Genomic DNA, 18,795 nt, shown 5'->3' with positions numbered 1-18,795 from the left:
TGCCTGAATAGGTGCTTATTTATTAAGTACTAAAAACTGTTTTCCTCTAGACAAGTGAGGAAAGTTGAGTGCTGTAGTAATTTGTAACTTATTTAGTGCTTACAATGAGTTCTGAACAAGTGCTGAGATCAAAGAAACAGATGAGTGTTAAAACTAAAAAGGTGGCTAGTTGCAAGGGAAATTTTGAAGAACAGACTTTATGGCGCCAGGAATAGTTTAACCCCAGTTAAGTGAGGGGGGGGGGGCTTAGGAGCTCACAAACACACACAGCAAATCCGTATCTGACCTGTCACAGGAAAGGGGGGAAGCAAGCTTAGAATTTTTTTCCAGTAAAGTGGAAATGGAGAAAGCTGGAACAGAAGTTAATTCAACGTTAAGAATCTGAGTGGGTTGGCCTTCACAAATGTTCTCTATTAGATTGAGTGAACTAATGACACTAGACTGGGAGGAGTGTCACAGGTCAAATATACAGTATGGACGGGCAACTGCAAAGCCACCAAGTATAAGAATACACAACACTAGGGAGGGTAGGTGGGAAAAATTACAAAAAATATAGTTCCTAGCTGTAGCCACTAAATGAAAGTTTTAAACAGATCAAGGAGCAGACTCGAGAATGCTTTAACTGTAACAGACAAAAATGTACAGAAAAGCTTGGATAGAGCACTCACAAACAGAAAATACAACTCTCAGTATGGAAAAGCAGTTTACAGTTAAGTAATGTTAAAATAGTATAAAACAGTACATAAATGCAGTGAAACAATAAAAAAAGCTTTATAACAGTGCACAAATATATTAGATCAACTGTATAGCACAATTATAAGCGTTTCAGAAGTGCAGTTCAGTGAAATAAGTGTAAGAAATAACTTAGCCTGCTCTTGGAATCTTAAGGAATTTCTACTTATGCAATGCAATCCAGAGCCTGACAATACAAGCAGAACCTTTATAAGACACAACTTGTTGGTCAGCAGGTTTGCTATAGTTTTAGGCTGGATGTAAGTGTTGCCATTAACAATTAACTTGGCACATTGCTGAGTGTTTCCCCTTAGGTTACAAACCTAACTAAAAAAAGCCTTATGGTTATCTTACACCTGGGAGGCTATCTTTGCCTTATAGTTTGCTTTGGCAGATTTGACCAACTCTCTAATTTGTTTATTTAGACTGGTGTGTGTCTTTTTGCACTGATTTGTCTATTCCTTCTTGGCTTTGGAGAGGATTTTTTTCCTTTTGTTGAATAGTCTATTTATGCTAGGGGTCCACCAGGCTGGATTATTTTTTCCAGTAATCATATGTTTGACCCGGACAAGTACTGCCTCCTCCATGCAGCTATGAATGTGGTTGTACAGTGCTTTTGTGTACAGCTCAGAGTAGGCTTCATAGTCATATGCATTTAGATGGGCTTGGAAGTTTAATAAGCTGCCACTCACTTTGAGGTATTTGACCTTAGCAATGTTCTTAACAGGTTTGGAGTTTGATGGGGGTTCTAGGTTAGCTTTAATACTAAAGGAGATCATTTTGTGGTCAAATCTTACCAGGGAGGAGTTAATGCACAGGAGGGAACAGCATTTCCCCATATTCATGAGTACTAAGTCTAAGATATTTGTACCTCTAGTTGGGGAACTAACTAGTTGCTCCAGGTTGTTTGCATTGACAAAGTCCAAAAACCTCTGAGCAAGTGAATTATGGGTCGTATAAGTCTCCTAGTTTATGCAGGGTAGTTGAAGTTACCCACAAGTATGGTGTTAGGCTGAATATTAAGAGATTCCAGTAGGTTTAGGTAGGAGGTATAGTTTTCCAGATTCATGTTAGGGGATCCGTAGCTAGCAAGGGTATAAAAGGGGGTTGCACCTGTGGTTAGTTGGACATGGGTTAGCTCAAGTGAGTCATGTTGTTGGACCAGTCTAGCAGTGTACCTGTCCTTTATGAACTCTGGGACACATCCTTCCTTTGTTTTATACTGAGCTGAGGGGGATTGAAATGTATGAAAGGAATTGTAGCCTTTGATAGCCAGGGTGCTTTCTATGGTTCTGAACCATGTTTCTGTGATGGCACATGTCTGCATTCTCCAGGGTGAGGAGTGCTTCCAGGGAGGGCAGTTTTTTATTTAAACTTTTAGCATTGAGCAGCAGTACCTTTAGGTAGTTGTGAGTATTTTTTGTTGTGTTGGAGGGTTTAGCAACTTGCGTCATCCATTGAGCTTTCATATGGGAACTCACTGGCTTATCACTCCAAAACATTGATTGCATCAGAGTTGCTACTGTTTCCTGTATCTTTCCTTGCTCTGCAACTCCAACTGAACTTTTGTACTGGTTTCATACTGAAGGCTGCAAAGTATCTTCATATGGCTACTGATCAGATGCTTCCCACTCCACTGATTTCTCCTTTATTTGTTGTCTCATTGTTCAGTCATGCTGTGATTTTATCAGAGTTAGATTTTCTACACTAAATTCTTCACTTTGCAGGTAATCAATAACTTCAGTTTCTATTTCTTTAGCTTCTACATTACTAATCCTCTTTTCTACTTCCCCCCTTTGTTTTCTTATTTTTTTGTATTTTAATTTTTTCCTTATCTGGATGCCTTTACCTGTATTTCTCTTCAAACATCTTTGATGTTGCTTTTTTTGTATCAGTTAGTTTTGCTTTATTCTTTGCACAAATATTGCACCATATTAAATCTCCTTTTCTTTACAATGTCCATATTTCTTCATAAGGTGGCTCCTTACTTGGGAGACTCTTTGTTCCATCATGCTGTGACATAACCTATGATCTGAAGTAGTTAACTTCATTTGATCAGCAACCTGTGGGTATCGGATCCGATTCGGATCCGAGCCGGCAAACGAGATCCGAATCGGATCCGATATCCACAGGTTGCTGACAAATGAAGTTACCTACTCAGATGGAACGTTATGGTGAGTACATAACTTCTTTTTAGATTTTCTATACTAAATTCTTCACTTTGCAGGCATTGCATAACTTCAACTTCTATTTTTTAACTTCTTCTTTATTAATCTTCTGTTCTACATTCCCCCTTTGTGGTCTTATTTTTTAAATTGTGAAATTTTCCATATTTGAGTGTCTTTGCCTGTATTGCTCTTTGAATATCTCTGGAGATGCTTTTTTGCATTGCTTAATTTGGCTTTCTCTTTTGTATAAATGTAGAACCATATCAGATCTCTTCCTTACCCATGTCCATATTTCTTTTTTATACCTTTCAAAAATCTCTAGATTTTGTTCTTTATTTTTTGTACTTCCTCATTCACTTTTTTTTTTTTCAAAATGACTCAATGTTTCTTGGGCTATATAATGTTTTTCATGAATCTGTCATAGTAATAAACAGAAATGTGTATTTGAAGCTTTTGACAGTTTTTCTTGTACAAGTATCTTTCTTTCCTCTAATTTCTCTCAATCTTTTTGCATATCTTCTGTCTGGAAATTCTGGCCTTCTTGCATATTAATCCCACAAGTTTGAAGTGCAAACCACCTGAATAAACTCCGGAACCACCAATGAGCGACACAATCCAGATAGACACCACGATTGTCAGATCAAAAATTTAACACGCAAAAATAATGACAGCAGTTAAGCGCTTTCAACCATAAACAGCTGGTCTTCCTCAGAACTGCGTGTTCCAGGGTGCTATCTCCTGTTTGTGTTTCGCTTCTTTCACATGTTATGTTGCTTGGGGTACTTGTGTTTGGCGTTTTGTGGATTAAATCTTTGATCTGACAATCGTGGTGTCTATCTGGATTGTGTCGCTCATTGGTGGTTCCGGAGTTTATTCAGGTGGTTTGCACTTCAAACTTGTGGGATTCAGATGTCGTCTCCTACTTCGGCAGCCTCCGGCGAGAATGCCGTTAGCACACGCAGCATTGTAAATCCAGCGCCAGTGGTACAAACAGTTTTAGCAACGGATTTAGCACCAGATAGTAAACGGAACATGGAAGCGTTCAACATCGAATTAGCTGAGCTAAGAGGTGAGGTTAAACATTTGACCGCACTTGTTACAAGACTATTATCCGGGGTTACTGAACCCAACCAATTTGTTCTGCCATTGTTAACTAATAACAAAGACAATTTGAAAAGTGATTTGAAAAGTGATTTTAAAAGTGTTTTAAGTAACTCTGACTTTTGCCCACCCTGTCTTACTGTCACCAAGTCGGGCATGACAAACCGGACTAATACAGGCCGAGGAATGCATTCATGTATGCAACATGACATTGACCAAAGCAATCGTAATGACTGTATCGACAATCCTTTAGATCATTTTGTTGAGCATTCTGATGAAAGTATCGATATACCTAATGGACAGAAGTCAAGACATAACAGTCCTACACAAAGATTGGATATTACTGCACCTCTATCTAGTAGTAATATCAACATTTCCGATTTAACATTTGACTTCTCCTTATATGATTATGATTTTGAATCAAAGAGGACAGGTACCAAACCGAAAAGAATGATACCTACTAAAACTTATTCAACTGTTACGGCCAATAAAGCAGTAAATATTGCGAAGGGGTCCGACAAGCATCATAAACCATCGCAGTCTGCGATTGGCCCCCCAGCTAGATCGGAAAACCCTGACTTATTCAGTAAGTTTCTATCTTTTGATTTTAATGTGGACAGTGTTGAAGTTTCTGATAAAGTAGTTTCTTTTCATGATGGGAGTAATAGCAATGAAACAGTTAGTTTGAAGTCTATGATTTATTCCCTTGGGAAGAAACTTAAAACAATTAATGGACTCAAGGTGGACAATATGTTCTTACAGAAATGTTTAGATTATAAGATTGTACCCAAAGGACTTAGGTTCTTTAAGCTACCATTAGGTATTGATTTGACTAATTCTAGTACAAAAGAATTCAATAATTTTTTTGACGAATGTGGTTTTAATTTTATCAGTATATTAATGAAGTATCATGATGAGAGATTGAGCAAAATTATTCACGAAGTGGAGGTTTTAAATACACAGATTGTCAACGATTTATTGTTTAAGGATTGGGAAAGATTATATAACAAGCAATATTTCGAGGCCAAAAAATGGGCAGACAATTTATGTAAGAGGAAACTTGACAAAATCAAAAGGGATAGGGAACTATATCATAAACAACAAGTATATGTGTGGCCGAGAAAACAGAATTATTATGCAGGGCAGAACAATCGGGGACGAAATTGTGATTATAAGGAAAAGTTAAGGGATGATACTTCATCTGTATATGTAGACAATTATGACAAACAGAATCATTTGGATTTTCGGACACATTTGGAGGGCAATCACCCCCCTTATCAGAGAAGAGTTCCAAGCTTTTTTGTCAGGGGGAAACGGCAAGAGGGATTTCACCATCAACAATATTAACAAGCAATTTGAACTCATCGAATACATTCATTACACACACTAAATCTATAGGTGATAGTAATTACGAGGAAATTGATAATGACAAAGACAAGGAAGTAGTAGTTGAAGGCAAAGTTGTAACATATCGACATTTTAACATTTATAATTGTACGGATTTACAGATTAACAAGGTATATTTTAACTTGTTTGAGAAGGGATTGAAATTTATACCCAATCCCAAATTTTCTTTAACTGATGTACTGATAGATTTCAAAAAATATATTAGGAAAATTAACTTAGAAGTTTTTTTTAAAGACATGAATATTAAGAATGTCAATAGTATAGATAGTGATGCAAATATTAGTCACAATTTGTCTATCAAGAGTAAGTTTACACCTTCGAATCACCCCATTATTGACACCTTTGACAAGGTTGTCACTAGAGAGATATATAGTGAGTATAATCAACTTAGGAAGTTGAAAGAGAATACTAATTTGACCTTGGAAGAAAAAGGACTACTCCAATCATTGAGAAACAATAATTCCAAAAGACTTATGAAACCCGATAAAGGGGGAGGCATTGCAATCTATGATAATATGATATATATACAAAAAATTTATGATATCTTATATAATACAGGAAATTATGAAACTATTTCCAGGAATGAATTACATATTGCCTACCGTAGAATTGATTCGTATATTGAAGAATACTTATTGGATGCGAGAATTACTAACGAGGTATATAAATTCATTAAAGTAGAACATCCCAAGTTGGCCACTATGGTGGGCATCCCGAAAATTCATAAAGATATCAATGATCCTCCCCTGAGACCTATAGTTTCGGGAAGTTACTCGAAAACTTTCAAGATGGGAAAGTTTATCGATACAATATTGAAAAACATATACACCCTTATTCCACATATGGTTAAGGATTCGTGGTGTTTCCTTTCTAAGTACCCAGTTTCGAATACAGAGAACATAAATCCCAAATTCATTATCACTATAGATGTGATCGATTTGTTCTCATGTATTCCTAAACAAGAGGGTTTGGAAGCTTTTTCTAATAGTTTGAGGAGACATACAGACTTAGAATGGGACACCATATGTCTATTAACAGAAATGATGTCATTAGTCTTAGAAAATAACTATATTTATTTTGAAGGAGAGTTATTTAAGCAGACTAGGGGCGTAGCAATGGGGGCGGCATGTGCCCCCATCTACGCTAATCTAGTCATGCTTAATTGGGAGGATGAAGTTTTGTTTAAAAACCCGTATTTTTCCAATGTCATGTATTATTCCAGATTTTTAGATGATTTATACATACTATGGCAAGGAAGTAAGGAAGATCTGCAAGATTTTATAGAATTTATTAATAATAGCAGTGATTACCTTAAGTTTACGCACGCTATAGATCCTATAGGTTTACCACACTTGGATACCTTGGTAACACATGATGAGGGGAAAGTGACATCTAAAATTTATAGGAAGGCTACCTTCTCTAATAATTACTTGGACTATACCAGCTGTCACCCTCCTAAGGTCAAATACAATGTCTTTAAAGGACAATGTATAAGAGCCGCAAGAATGGTTTCCGAGTTAACAGATATGAAAATCGAATTAACACAAATTCAAAGTTATTTTTTAGAACGGGGTTATCCAAGACGTATGATGACAGAGATTGTGACATATATATTAGAACACTAGGGTACCAAGTATAAACCACTACTGGGGTCAGGAGACATTCAAATTTACCCCAATTTGAATAATAAAGGTGTGGGACCGAGTTATCTAAGGGCATGTATTTTACCTTACAATATTGCCACTGATAAAATTCAACAAATTATTCTAAAATTTTGGTATTTGATAAGCAGTGATCAATATTTGGTCAGTATATTGGGTAATAAGCCAAAATTCGTATATAGGATGGGTAAAAATATGAAAAAATTATTAGAACATCATACAGGAATAAGTAAGAAATTTAAACCTTATATAGGAAGTAGAAAGTGTGGGTTCTGCAATTATTGCAAATATATGTATTGCGATAGTAGAATTGTATTAAAGAATGGACATAGAAGTGTTATTATATGCAAAAATGGAAATTGCAATACTAAAAATGTTATTTATTTAGCTATATGTGACTCCTGTGACGCATATTATGTGGGGAGGACTGAACGTAGTCTGAAAAAGCGTATATATGACCATTTATATTGCATTAGGACGAAGGATGTTACTAATGCTTTGTATAGACACGTTCATTCATTGGGTGCAGAACACACTTTCAAATTTTCAATATTGGAGGAAATTCCCAGTAACCCCATGGGTGGCGATGCCAAAGGACTAATAGCCTTTAGAGAGGCTTGGTGGCAGTTGTATACTGATGCAACTTGCCCACCGGGGTTGAATGACAATATATCTATCAAAAGTTTATTAATATAGTGACAATATTGTAGAGATTTAAATAATTTATAACATCACTTTACCAGTGACTAGTAAGGATTTTACATGATTCACAATGTACATATATTAGCTCGTTATTAGCACTCAATAAGTATATTTATTTTTAAAATCTACATATATCTTTGTGAATTTTTGTGAATTTATGACATTCAGTACATCTAGTTTAGGTTTATACACTTTTCATATTATTAAATAGGTTATATATTTTATATTTTATAATTAAATATTATCACTTCATATATTAGTTTTATACATAATTAATTGTATTACATATGGTTTCACACATTGTATAGTTTATTACATTACTGAAAAGACTTCGTTCATACATTATATGTACTGTTTTTATAGACTTGTTGAATGAATGTTATCTATAAAAATACTAGGAATAAGTTATTATTATTTTTTAATGTAATAACTAATAGATTTAACACAGTTAATTTTTTAATGTAATAACTAATAGATTTAACACAGTTAATATGTACAAAATTTGTATTTATCATTACAATAGTTTATTATATTGATAGCATTAGAAGGTCATGTATACATTAGATTGTTAAAGTATATTTTAAAAGTATATTTTTATATTTTTACATTCTAACACTCTTAAATTTTAAATTATATTAATTTGGAGTGATTTTTACACTAACATCCATATTAGTGTGAGCAAAACGAGTGGGTATATTAGCGATCAGTTATTAGTTATTAATGGTTATTATATATGTGTAAATATATCTTTAAGAAGGGATATGCACTTTTTTGGCGCCTAAAAGTTGATTTAAACTGACTGAACGCTTCCTTTAGCAGTTCTGAGGAAGACCAGCTGTATATGGTTGAAAGCGCTTAACTGCTGTCATTATTTTTGCGTGTTCCAGGGTGCTATCTCCTGTTTGTGTTTCGCTTCTTTCACGTTATGTTGCTTGGAGTACTTGTGTTTGGCGTTATGTGGATTAAATTTTTGATCTGACAATCGTGGTGTCTATCTGGATTGTGTCGCTCATTGGTGGTTCCGGAGTTTATTCAGGCTTCTTGCATATTAGTAAAAATACATAATTTCTTTCTTTCTTTCTTATCCCCAGTAGTCAAATTTATCATCTTTATGGCTCTTTTTTGGCCTGTCAGATTTTTGGACTACTACTTCCTTTCACAACAGGGGGACCATCCTCCCCTGGGCCTGGCCTAACTTCATTGTAGGAAGTTTTCTGTGTCTTGAGGATTCTACACTGTAATTTTTTCCAGTCCTGGCACCAGTGCGCCTACCAGGATTGGGCACTTTTTTATCCTGGGTCTTGTGCACCCAGCTGTCTTTTTTATTTTTTAATCTATTTCTGTCCATGATATATGCTATGTAAAATACTGTCTACATATCACTGTCATTTTGGTGATATTTTGTAAAACCAGGGTCCACCTTATGAAGGTATTCACCAAGATTTGAGGATGAATTCAATTCCAGCAATACTACTCACCTTTGCTTGTCGATTTTATCATCTCTCCATTTGGACCCCTTGATTGTTGCCATAACAGCATATGTCATGCAGACCGAGATATTTTTTTCTGAATTACTGTGAGATTTGAGTAAGAGAAAAAACAATGGGACCTTCCATGTTCTGTGGTAGGGAAAGAAGTGGAATTGAAAAAATGAGGAAAGGTATAGAAAGGTTTCTTGGCAGTAAACAACTTCTAAGCGATGTCACAGGAAAAAAAAACTGTGAATCTGCTAACCAGTGAAAGGCTGACTATGTTGAAGGATGGAGTTTTTCTTTAAAGCAGTAACAGATAGTATAGATGGTTAGACCCATGTTGAAAGCTATGCTTCAGTATACTCAGATACAGTTTGAAAGCTTTCACTATGGATACTAGATCTACTTATTTATGGTTAAAGAGCATACAACAAAGCTGAAGATGGAGATTCTGTAAAAAATATTTTTAAAAATCTTTTAAGGACAGTCTGCAAGTAGGTTCTGGACTAAGGAAGTATATACAGTATTACTTCTACTATTGACTATATAATACACTAGTTAAAGCTATAGCTAAGTGACCATGCACTAACACTTTAGTATAACATAGTGTGCATCCAGGATCTATATCATGTTATCGAAAAATAAAAATGTCGAACGGCACAACAGCAAAAGTGCCAAAATGTTGAGGGTCCGTTTTTGAGATCGCAGTACAGTGAAGATTGGGATATTTGACCTTTCCTCACTGTAGTGCGATCTCGGAGTTGGAATATATATTTAGTGGGGGGTGTAATACCGAGTTCGAGTTTCGGCATTTTTGCTCTTGTGAGCGTTCGACATTATGCGTCTTTGATATTATGATACAGATGCTGCATCCAGATGTAAATGCTTTCAGCCCAGACAGGAAAACAGTTGCATTGCTTTATTGTATTACTGTATTAAACAGCTTCAGTACTCAGAAAGGATTGAGTTACATACAGGCAATTTAGTACAGAACATAGTTCTGTAAGGGTTTGTTAGTATATGTTAAGAATCTGTTGCATCTGTTTGCTTTAGGATTTTTCTTATGGTATAATGACGTATTCAGTACTGTAATAAACTGATGAGTGAGTATTATGGTTTTTGTTATTATTCATCTAAACCCTGCCACTTCATCTGTTCCAGAAGCAAATAGAGGGCTATTAGGATAAATTCACAAGCCATCGAACACACAGAAAACTGCAAAAGTATTCAACACATGTGGCAGAACTGTGGCTTGAGCACTATTTTCTGCCCATCAAGGCCAAAGTAGTAAATCCAGTTATTGTAAAAAAAAATATATATATAGTGCATCTGTTGACGAGAAATTTTCCTTCCCCTTTGTGTTTGACACTCTCATAAACCTCTCGACCTTCACTGGCAGGGTTTATAGATTATAACATAGCTCAGGAGTTTGAAAAATTATCACAATGCTTACCCTCACATATGTCTTTCTATATGCAGTGCCCTGTGCTTGTATTAGTCTTTAGTCATGGTGCTAATATAGGATGATGCATTTCTGTTAAGCAGTAAAATGCACACAAGTGTTTGGTAGGATAGTGTTCCGAGAGTGCATTACTTGGTGTTTCTGTAGATGAGCTTGTCTTCGTTCATCAGCAAAGACCAGTGCATTTCTACATTTTCTTATAGGTTCATAGGTAGGTACTAGGCTATCGGCCCAAGGGCCAATGTAAGCCTGGCCAACAAGGTTCCCTGGCTTACGCCACCCAAGAAAGTCATTTTCCTGTGCCACTGTCGAGCAGAGACATAGAAGTGATCCCCGGGGTGTATTTCCTATTTCCCATCCACTTATCAAGATTTTTCTTGAAGAGTGTTAATGAAGAACTATGCTTGACATAGATGGGTAGCCTGTTCCAGAGTATGGGAAGTCTCTGGGACAGGGATCTATCCCTCCAGCATGTATTGTTTATTGTGGTGAAAAGGTTTAGGTCCCTAGAGTGTGTAGCTTGGAGGGATTGGGGTTTCTTTAGGTGTAGCATGTCCAACAGCTCTGGGTTTGACATAGCTTTATATGTTAGGCAGAGATCACCTCGGAGTAGGTGATATGCTACGGAGTAAAGCTGGAGTTTTTTTAGATGGTCAGTGTAGGGCATCTGTTTGAGGCCAGTAATTCTCTTTGTGAGGTACTTCTGTGGCCTTTCCAGCTGCTGCAGATGTCTTGTGAGGTACATTCCAAAAGGGGAGTTGTACTCTATAATGGGTCTAATGAGTGTTGAGTAGAGGGCAACAATGACCTCTTTTTTCCTGGATGAGAACCCTTTTATGATGAGGTGTGCCACATAGAAAGACTTCCTGACTACTGTGGCGATGTGACTATCAAAGGACAGACTACTGTCCACCTGGGTCTCAAGGTCTCTTATCACACATTCGGTGTTAAGTAGACTGCTGTCTATGTAGTAGTTCATGGGTACAGAGTTTTTACCAAAGGGGATGACAATGCACTTTTTGGCATTGAGCTTGAGGCCATGGCTCTGACACCAGGCATCTGTCCCAGCGAGGCCCTTTTGTAGGATTTCCACATCATTTGGGGACACGACTATGGCTCCTAGTTTGCAGTCATCTGCGAACTACATCCAGAGCCTTTACAAGCAGCTTCAGCATGAAGGAAAAATATATTAACAAAATGAAGTCAGATATGTTGAGGTCATTGACATGCTGAAGTCAGGTGTACCACCATACACATGAACTAGTGCACATGAGACTGCTTGGTCAGCTGCAGACCTCTATCTTTTAATCTACTGGCTGTAGTGAGGCAAATTATGAAAGGCATGGAGTATAGTTCAACTTTTATTTGCTTTTACATAAAGAATGGAAGGTGTACAGATAAAGCTGAAGGTGGCACCTCTGAAGTGGTCAGGGCTTTGAGTGTTGGTGCATTTGTGTTTTATACTGTATTGTATTTCAGCTTTCTAATCCTCTAACTCACATACTTCCTACATTTTACAACCTCTTCAGGTGTGATAGAAAATGTTGGTGCTGTGTTTCAGGTTATTTCTATCAACATGTGTACAGATATTTATTCTGAAGTAAAAATGTCACCTGGTGGAAAAATAACAAACTAATTTCAATCCCTTACAGAAGATGAAGATAGTGATGATGATGAGGGTGGTATTGTGACACGGGTAGACTTGAAACGGCAGTCACAGCAAATCATTGACTCCAAAACTAAGAAGAAAACCCGTGGAAGGAAGAAGAAAGGGAAACAGTAACAGTAGACCTCAAAACCAAGACACGGGATAGTAGATTATGAATTCTACATGCAAGGGTGTAACCATCCCTACACTACATATGCTATGGCATGAACTTAAAAAATAATTTATTTTATGCAATAAGATGTGTTAGAAGTCAAATAAAACTGACATATTCACCATGGTTATATGGCATTTTAAGTTGTATGTTTTGTTCAGTGATCTATTTTTCCTTTTTCTTTTTCCAGAGTGTCTACTTAGATGATTTTTTTTAGGTCTCAAAGGGTATGCCATCCAGAAAACTGCACGGTCCAGGTATTATGGTGGTAGGGCAAATATTCTGGCTATGTCCCACTACATGTCACCTTCAGGATGGATAGCTCATCCTCTCAAGACAGTGTTGAAACAACCTGTTGCACTTTACTGCACTTAAATATGATCTTTTGACGTAACCATTGCCAGTCAGTACTTTAGAGAACTCCTTTTAACAGGAAGGGATAGTGTGTTAGTTTTGAGGTAAAATAGTTTTTCACACTAGCAGATGAGTTAAAAGCATTTCAGAAACTGAACTAAAAATGAGCAAATATTGAACATACCTAGAAGAAGGCAAAACAACTAAAGTAAAAATTTTCTGATATGGTTTATAAACATCATGCTATGCTTAATGAGCAATGAGTGATTTGCAGGCAAGTTACCTTCAAAGCGGATTCTCAGTAAAATGGTCAGACTGACTTTAAATAAAATGTAAACAAGATTCACGTTACACAGATTCATGTTACACATTAGTATGAGGATCTTTGGGGGAGAGGGTGTTATTATAAATCTTTTTTTGTCTTCTCTCGTCTGCTGAAGCACTTCTGTAGCAGTGTTGAGGGAAAAGGCATGCGCTATAGTAAGAAGCATGTCAGATAAGCTCATCATTTCAAAAGGGAATAATGTTGATGCTATGTCTGGCAAGAGACTCTGTGATAAGTATGGGAATGCACTGGACAGGGTTTTAGATCAGCCATAATTGCACAGATGGCAGAAAAAACAGCATCAAATTAGGTGGGCAGAAATTGGCAAATTGCTCATATGTATACTGTATAACATCCAGCTGATCTGAGTTTTATTCTTACAGTCATCAAACCTCTGTGGCATACACACACACACACACACACACACACACACACACACACACACACGCACACACACGCACATACACGCACACACACACACACACACACACACACACACACACACACGCACACACACACACACACACACACACACACACACACACACACACACACACACACACACACACACACACACACACACTTACTTGCAATCACATACACTTAAAACCGTAGCTCAGTTATCCTCCTGGTACTTCAGTTTTGAATATCTGTAGTGCTGCCATTTACAGTGGAATATGCTCATCATAGTAATCATTGCTGCAGTAGCCTTAGCTATACAAGTTATAAACTGCCAAGGCTTTAACAGTGTAATAGCCAGCCTACTTCCAAAAATTCAGGGCAAACTGTCAGACAGCTTGAGCTGAGCTGACTAAAAGACAAGTTTGGGCACAAAGCCCTTCAGAACGTTACTGCTGCCAAACAATATGCTCCTCTGTGGCTTTTGAGGATCAACTGTCAGCTTGTGCTTTCCTTCACTGGGCAGATAAGTTCCCTTTGGAAAAAACTTCCATTTTCTTAATTTTGTTGATGTTTTATTACATTCCTCCTCAGGAAATTATATTGAAAGCTAGCAGTATTGTGTTTTAATGGACTGTCTTAAGACTTATAATGTACTTTTAAACAGAGTGCTTGTTTTTTTCTGTAAGATTAAAAGTAGTGTAAGGTAATTGAAAATATTTTATTCTGTGGAATAATTGTTTTTATTTTACTTTTATGTGGCTGACAGTGTTTTAAAGTACTTTTTCTGTCAAAAAGTAACTTTTGTGGACTGGTAATATTTAGTGGTAATTGCTGCTTGTCTTCCCTGGGGAAAGAGGCACCATTTTTGGCTTGACCATGGAACAGACTGCAGGTGCCATGGTCAGTCTTTCTTCCACCACAAAAGAAAAAAGTAAGCAAACAGCCTTTGCCACCACAGTAGGCTAGCAATTTGCCTCAGTTGCAGTTGGGTGACTCTGTTGTGGCCATTTGTTCTACCTTAGACTACCCAGCTTTTAACCAAGATCCCTCTGGTGAAGCACTTACAGCCACTATAGACTGGGGTTTAGCCATGTCCTCTGTGGTACTTCAGATCACCTCAGTGTGCAAGGGAGAGACACTCTTGTCTGTCCTGTTTTCCCTGTTGTGTCAGAATGATCTGCCCATCCTTGGGAAGGTTGCTGCTGCCATTAGTAACATGGTTGGCCCCATTTTTCCTTTTAAAAAGAAATAGAAGACCAAGCATGTATCTACTCTTCAGTTTTCTTTGGATAGGAGTAGTTTACTGGCTCTGGTTCAGGGTTTAATTCAGGCTATTGATCCTTCTTGTAAAATAGTTTCTGGGAAAAGAAAGAGGGGTTCCTATTTTCCTGAAGAGGTTCAGTATTCTGAATCTGAATAAGAATATGCAAGGATGGATTCATTTTTTCCCACAGATTTCGGATTTAGACTCAGAATTAAGCTCAGTTTCTGATTCTCCTTATAGGGGTTTCTCCTTGTCTGAGACTATTGCTGAAATGTGCCAGTGTTTTCAGTGGGAGAGCACTGGGGTTTCTCAGTCCCTCAGGAAATACTATGAGTTACAGAATGTATTTCTAGAACTTACACCCATTCCTCCTGTTCTGTCTGCTTTAGAGGATGTGTGTGCATTACTGCCTGCAGTTTTCCTGATAGTCAGCCTGCTGCCGCTAAAAAAGGCAGAAAGGCTGTATAATGGATCCTCAGTCTTTTAATTTTTTGTACACTATTCTCAAACCTGGCCCAGGAGCTATAGCTTTATTTGATAGGTATGGGAAAAAAACATGATTTTCAGAATTCTGAGTTGTAAGGGTCTTATGTTAAAATTTGTTCTGACAGATTGTGAAAATACGAGGAATGTGTTATCTTCATTTTCTTCTTGTAAGGAGAGATCTGCTTCAAATAACTTAGTTTCTTCTGTTGCAGTTAGTACTCATTGTTTACAATGTGCATATGACTGTGTTGATACTTCTTACAGGACTATGGCCACTGGTACTGTTTTGAGGAGGTTTGCATGGTTGTATTCTCAGAACCTCGCAGATGATCTCAGAATAAGATTTTAAATTCTCCCTTGGCTAGCCTCTACTTCAGAGGTGATTAAAAAGTGTGATGAAAGGGGCAAGCTGATTCAGGGAGTCTCTAAGAATTTGTTGGCCGCCCTCCTTTTCCAAATGTTCCAAGGGATTTTCTCTCTCCTCATCTAATTTTGAAAAAAAAACAGTCTTAACAAAATACAGGTAAACAGCCATTTAAGAAGAAATGGCAAGGCGGTTACAGAAAAGAAGTCTCAAACCTTCCAAAACCAAGGACAGTCCAAGTCTGAATGATTTCAGGACACCTTGTAAACCCCTTATACCCTGGCCCCATTTTTCTTCCAGAGTCTTAATCACCATTTTCCTCTTTGGAAACATATAGTTTAGAAAAATGGGTTCTGAAAGTCATTCATCAATGTTACAGATGGCAGTGGGAGAAAAGTCCTTCATTTCGGGGGTCATTCATCATCCTCCAGATCAGACACTTTTGTTTCCATCGTATGCTGTCACAAGTAGTGATAGAACCAGTTCCGCCTTCCCAGGTGAGGAAGGGTTTTTATTCAAAGATGTTCCTAGTCCAAGAGAAAGAAAAATCTTGGAGACTAGTTCCAGAAGTTTCTTTCCTAAACCTGTTGTGATAGTGCCCAAATTCAAAATTATGTCAGTTCACAACCTGTTACTTCTTCCTCTTTCAAGTTTTCTGGCAACGCTAGATTTAACAGATGTGTATGGTCACATCTGTATTTATCCAGACTTTAGCTGTTTCCTAAGGTTTGTATGCCCTAGTAACACTATCAGTTCTCTGCCTTACCCTTTGGACTAGTCACTGGATCTAGAGTGTTCATAAAGTGTCTTACTCCGGTTATAGTTCATTGCAGGCTACAGAATGTCAACAGTTTTCCATATTTAGATGACTTACTTATCTTTCCAGAGTCTTCCTTAAACTGTCAGGAATCTCTGTTTTGGATAAGAGTTCTCTTACACAAGGTGGGATATCAAAACAATATTCAAAAGTCTTTCTTGACTCCTTCACACAGGATTGTATTCCTGAGATGTCAGCTAGACACCTCTGTTCAAAAGTTTTTCTTCTACAGGAAAAAAAATCTTTATCTAGATCTATTTCTAAGATTCTCCACTCAGACTTCGGTTACTAAGGATTTTGAGTCTTATGGCATCCATGATTCTCATGGTACTCCTGGCAAGAACTCCACATGAGAAAGATACAGTGGTAGCCAAATGTTTTTGGTTCCAGCATCAACACCCTTTATCTTTTCAACCCCCCGTTTTTGGTTTGTCAGAAGAGAAATCTTATGGTGGAGACAACAGATATCCTTAAATCCAGGTCTCTCCTTCTCTCTTCCTGCTTCAGGGCAGTCAGTCACCAGAGATATTTTAGACTTTACTTGGGGAGCAGTTTCAGGAGGGATAAACTGCAGGGGGTATGGAACACCAAGAACAGATACAAGCACATAAATATCATGGAGACCTCAACACTCTGGGATATCTTCAGTCACAGTGACCTCTTCAAGTTGTTAAAGACAATATGACAGTCATGTGGTACATCAACAAATAAAGGGGAACCAGGTTATATACCCTTTGCAGATTGTCCATGTTAACGCATGATTTAGCTTCACAGCACATTACCATTCTAAAGGCATACTGCATTCCATCAGAGCAAAACTGTGTGTCAGACAAGCTGAAAAGAATGAGGGTAGACCCTCACAAGTGGAAAGTAGATCAGGGAGTTTTCCATGTTTGATCCATTTGTGGGGCATTCCTAAAGTATACCTCTTTGCCTCCACTCTGAACAATCAACTGGAAAGTTGTTCCAGGACTCCATGCAGGAAGGACTGGAAGAGAAACGCCTTTTATTTTCCTTGGACAAGAATGTTCCTGTATGTTTTTCCACCTTTTCTACTAACATCCATGGTACTTATGAAGATTCAGAAGAAATCCCCAAAGATCATTGTAGTGATTCCCTTATGGTCCATGCAACTTTGTTTCTCCCTTCTTTTGGAAATGGCCAGGGGCAATTACCACAAGCTTCCTCACAGACTGGATCTACTCACACAAAAACGGGGGTGTTTGATACACCCCAGCATCAATCAACTTCAACTGACTGCCTGGATGATAAGGTCTTAAATCCTTTTAGGCACCTATTTACTGAGGATGTGTAACAGGTACTAATGGAAGGAAGAAAGCCTGCTACTAAATGGACACTGTTTTCTAGTTTTTTTTTCTAGTTAGTGCCATCAACATAACCAGCACTCAGTACTGTGGTTCTACAAAATTTGAGAGAGTTGCTATCCTATGGCCTTTCTTATTCCTCTGTCAGGATGCATTTATCTGGCATTTCAGCATGTATACCCATGGAGCCTTCTCTTTCAGTTCAGTCTTATGCCAAAACTTTCTTGAAATGGGTTTTGCATAAGAGGCTTCCAAGACAATTGGTGGCACTTCCTTGGGTCTTAATTTTTTGTTAGGGAAGTTAACACTTGTTCCATTTGAACCAGCTGATCTGGCTGACTTGAGGTTCTTAACTTGGGAAGCAGTTTTATTGATAGCTCTGACCTATGCAAGAATAGTGCCTGAGTTGCAAGCTCTTAGGTTCATAGGTTCATAGGTAGGTACTAGGCTATCTGCCTGAAGGCATTTATAAGCCTAGCCAGAATGTGTTGGCTTTCGCCACCCTCTTAGATTAGTTTCCTGTGCCTCTGTCCAACAGAGCCATTGAACTGATCCCTGGGTAAACTTTCTGTTTCCCATCCACTCGTCAAGGTTTCTCTTGAAAAGGGGTAGCGAAGAGCTCTGCCTAATGTAGATTGAAATCTTGTTCCAGAGCATGGGAAGTCTCTGGGACAGGAATCTATCCCTCTGGCATGTCCTATCTATTGTTGTGGTGAGGTTTAGATCCCTGGAGCATGTGGCTTGAGGGGGTTATGGTTTTCTTTAGGTGGAGCATGTCCATCAATTCTGGGTTGGACATGGCCTTGTATGTGAGGCAGAGATCACCTCTGAGTAGGCGGTATGCAACTGAGTACAGCTGGAGTTTCTTCAGTCAAGCTGCATAGGGCATCTGCTTGAGGCCAGTGATCCTCTTGGTGAGGTACTTCTGTGGTC

At 37.8% G+C, this 18,795-nt stretch overlaps 1 protein-coding gene across 1 annotated transcript in view; it reads left to right on the top strand.

The window, feature by feature from the left end:
* The window catches only part of ODAD3 (outer dynein arm docking complex subunit 3), a 606,433-nt gene extending 593,771 nt beyond the window's left edge, over positions 1–12,662 (top strand). The window contains exon 14 of the mRNA XM_044084619.1: positions 12,358–12,662. Coding sequence (XP_043940554.1) covers positions 12,358–12,488 — 131 coding nt within the window. The 3' untranslated portion in view covers positions 12,489–12,662. The remainder of the gene's footprint in view (positions 1–12,357) is intronic.
* The last annotated feature ends 6,133 nt before the right edge of the window (positions 12,663–18,795 follow it).

The sequence above is a fragment of the Protopterus annectens genome, chromosome 9.part0 (genome assembly GCF_019279795.1).
Source record: "Protopterus annectens isolate FY-2018-M chromosome 9.part0, PAN1.0, whole genome shotgun sequence".
NCBI classification, from domain to species: domain Eukaryota; kingdom Metazoa; phylum Chordata; order Ceratodontiformes; family Protopteridae; genus Protopterus; species Protopterus annectens.
The sequence above is the reverse complement of the archived record's forward strand: the minus strand, read 5'-3'. Positions and strand labels throughout refer to the sequence as shown.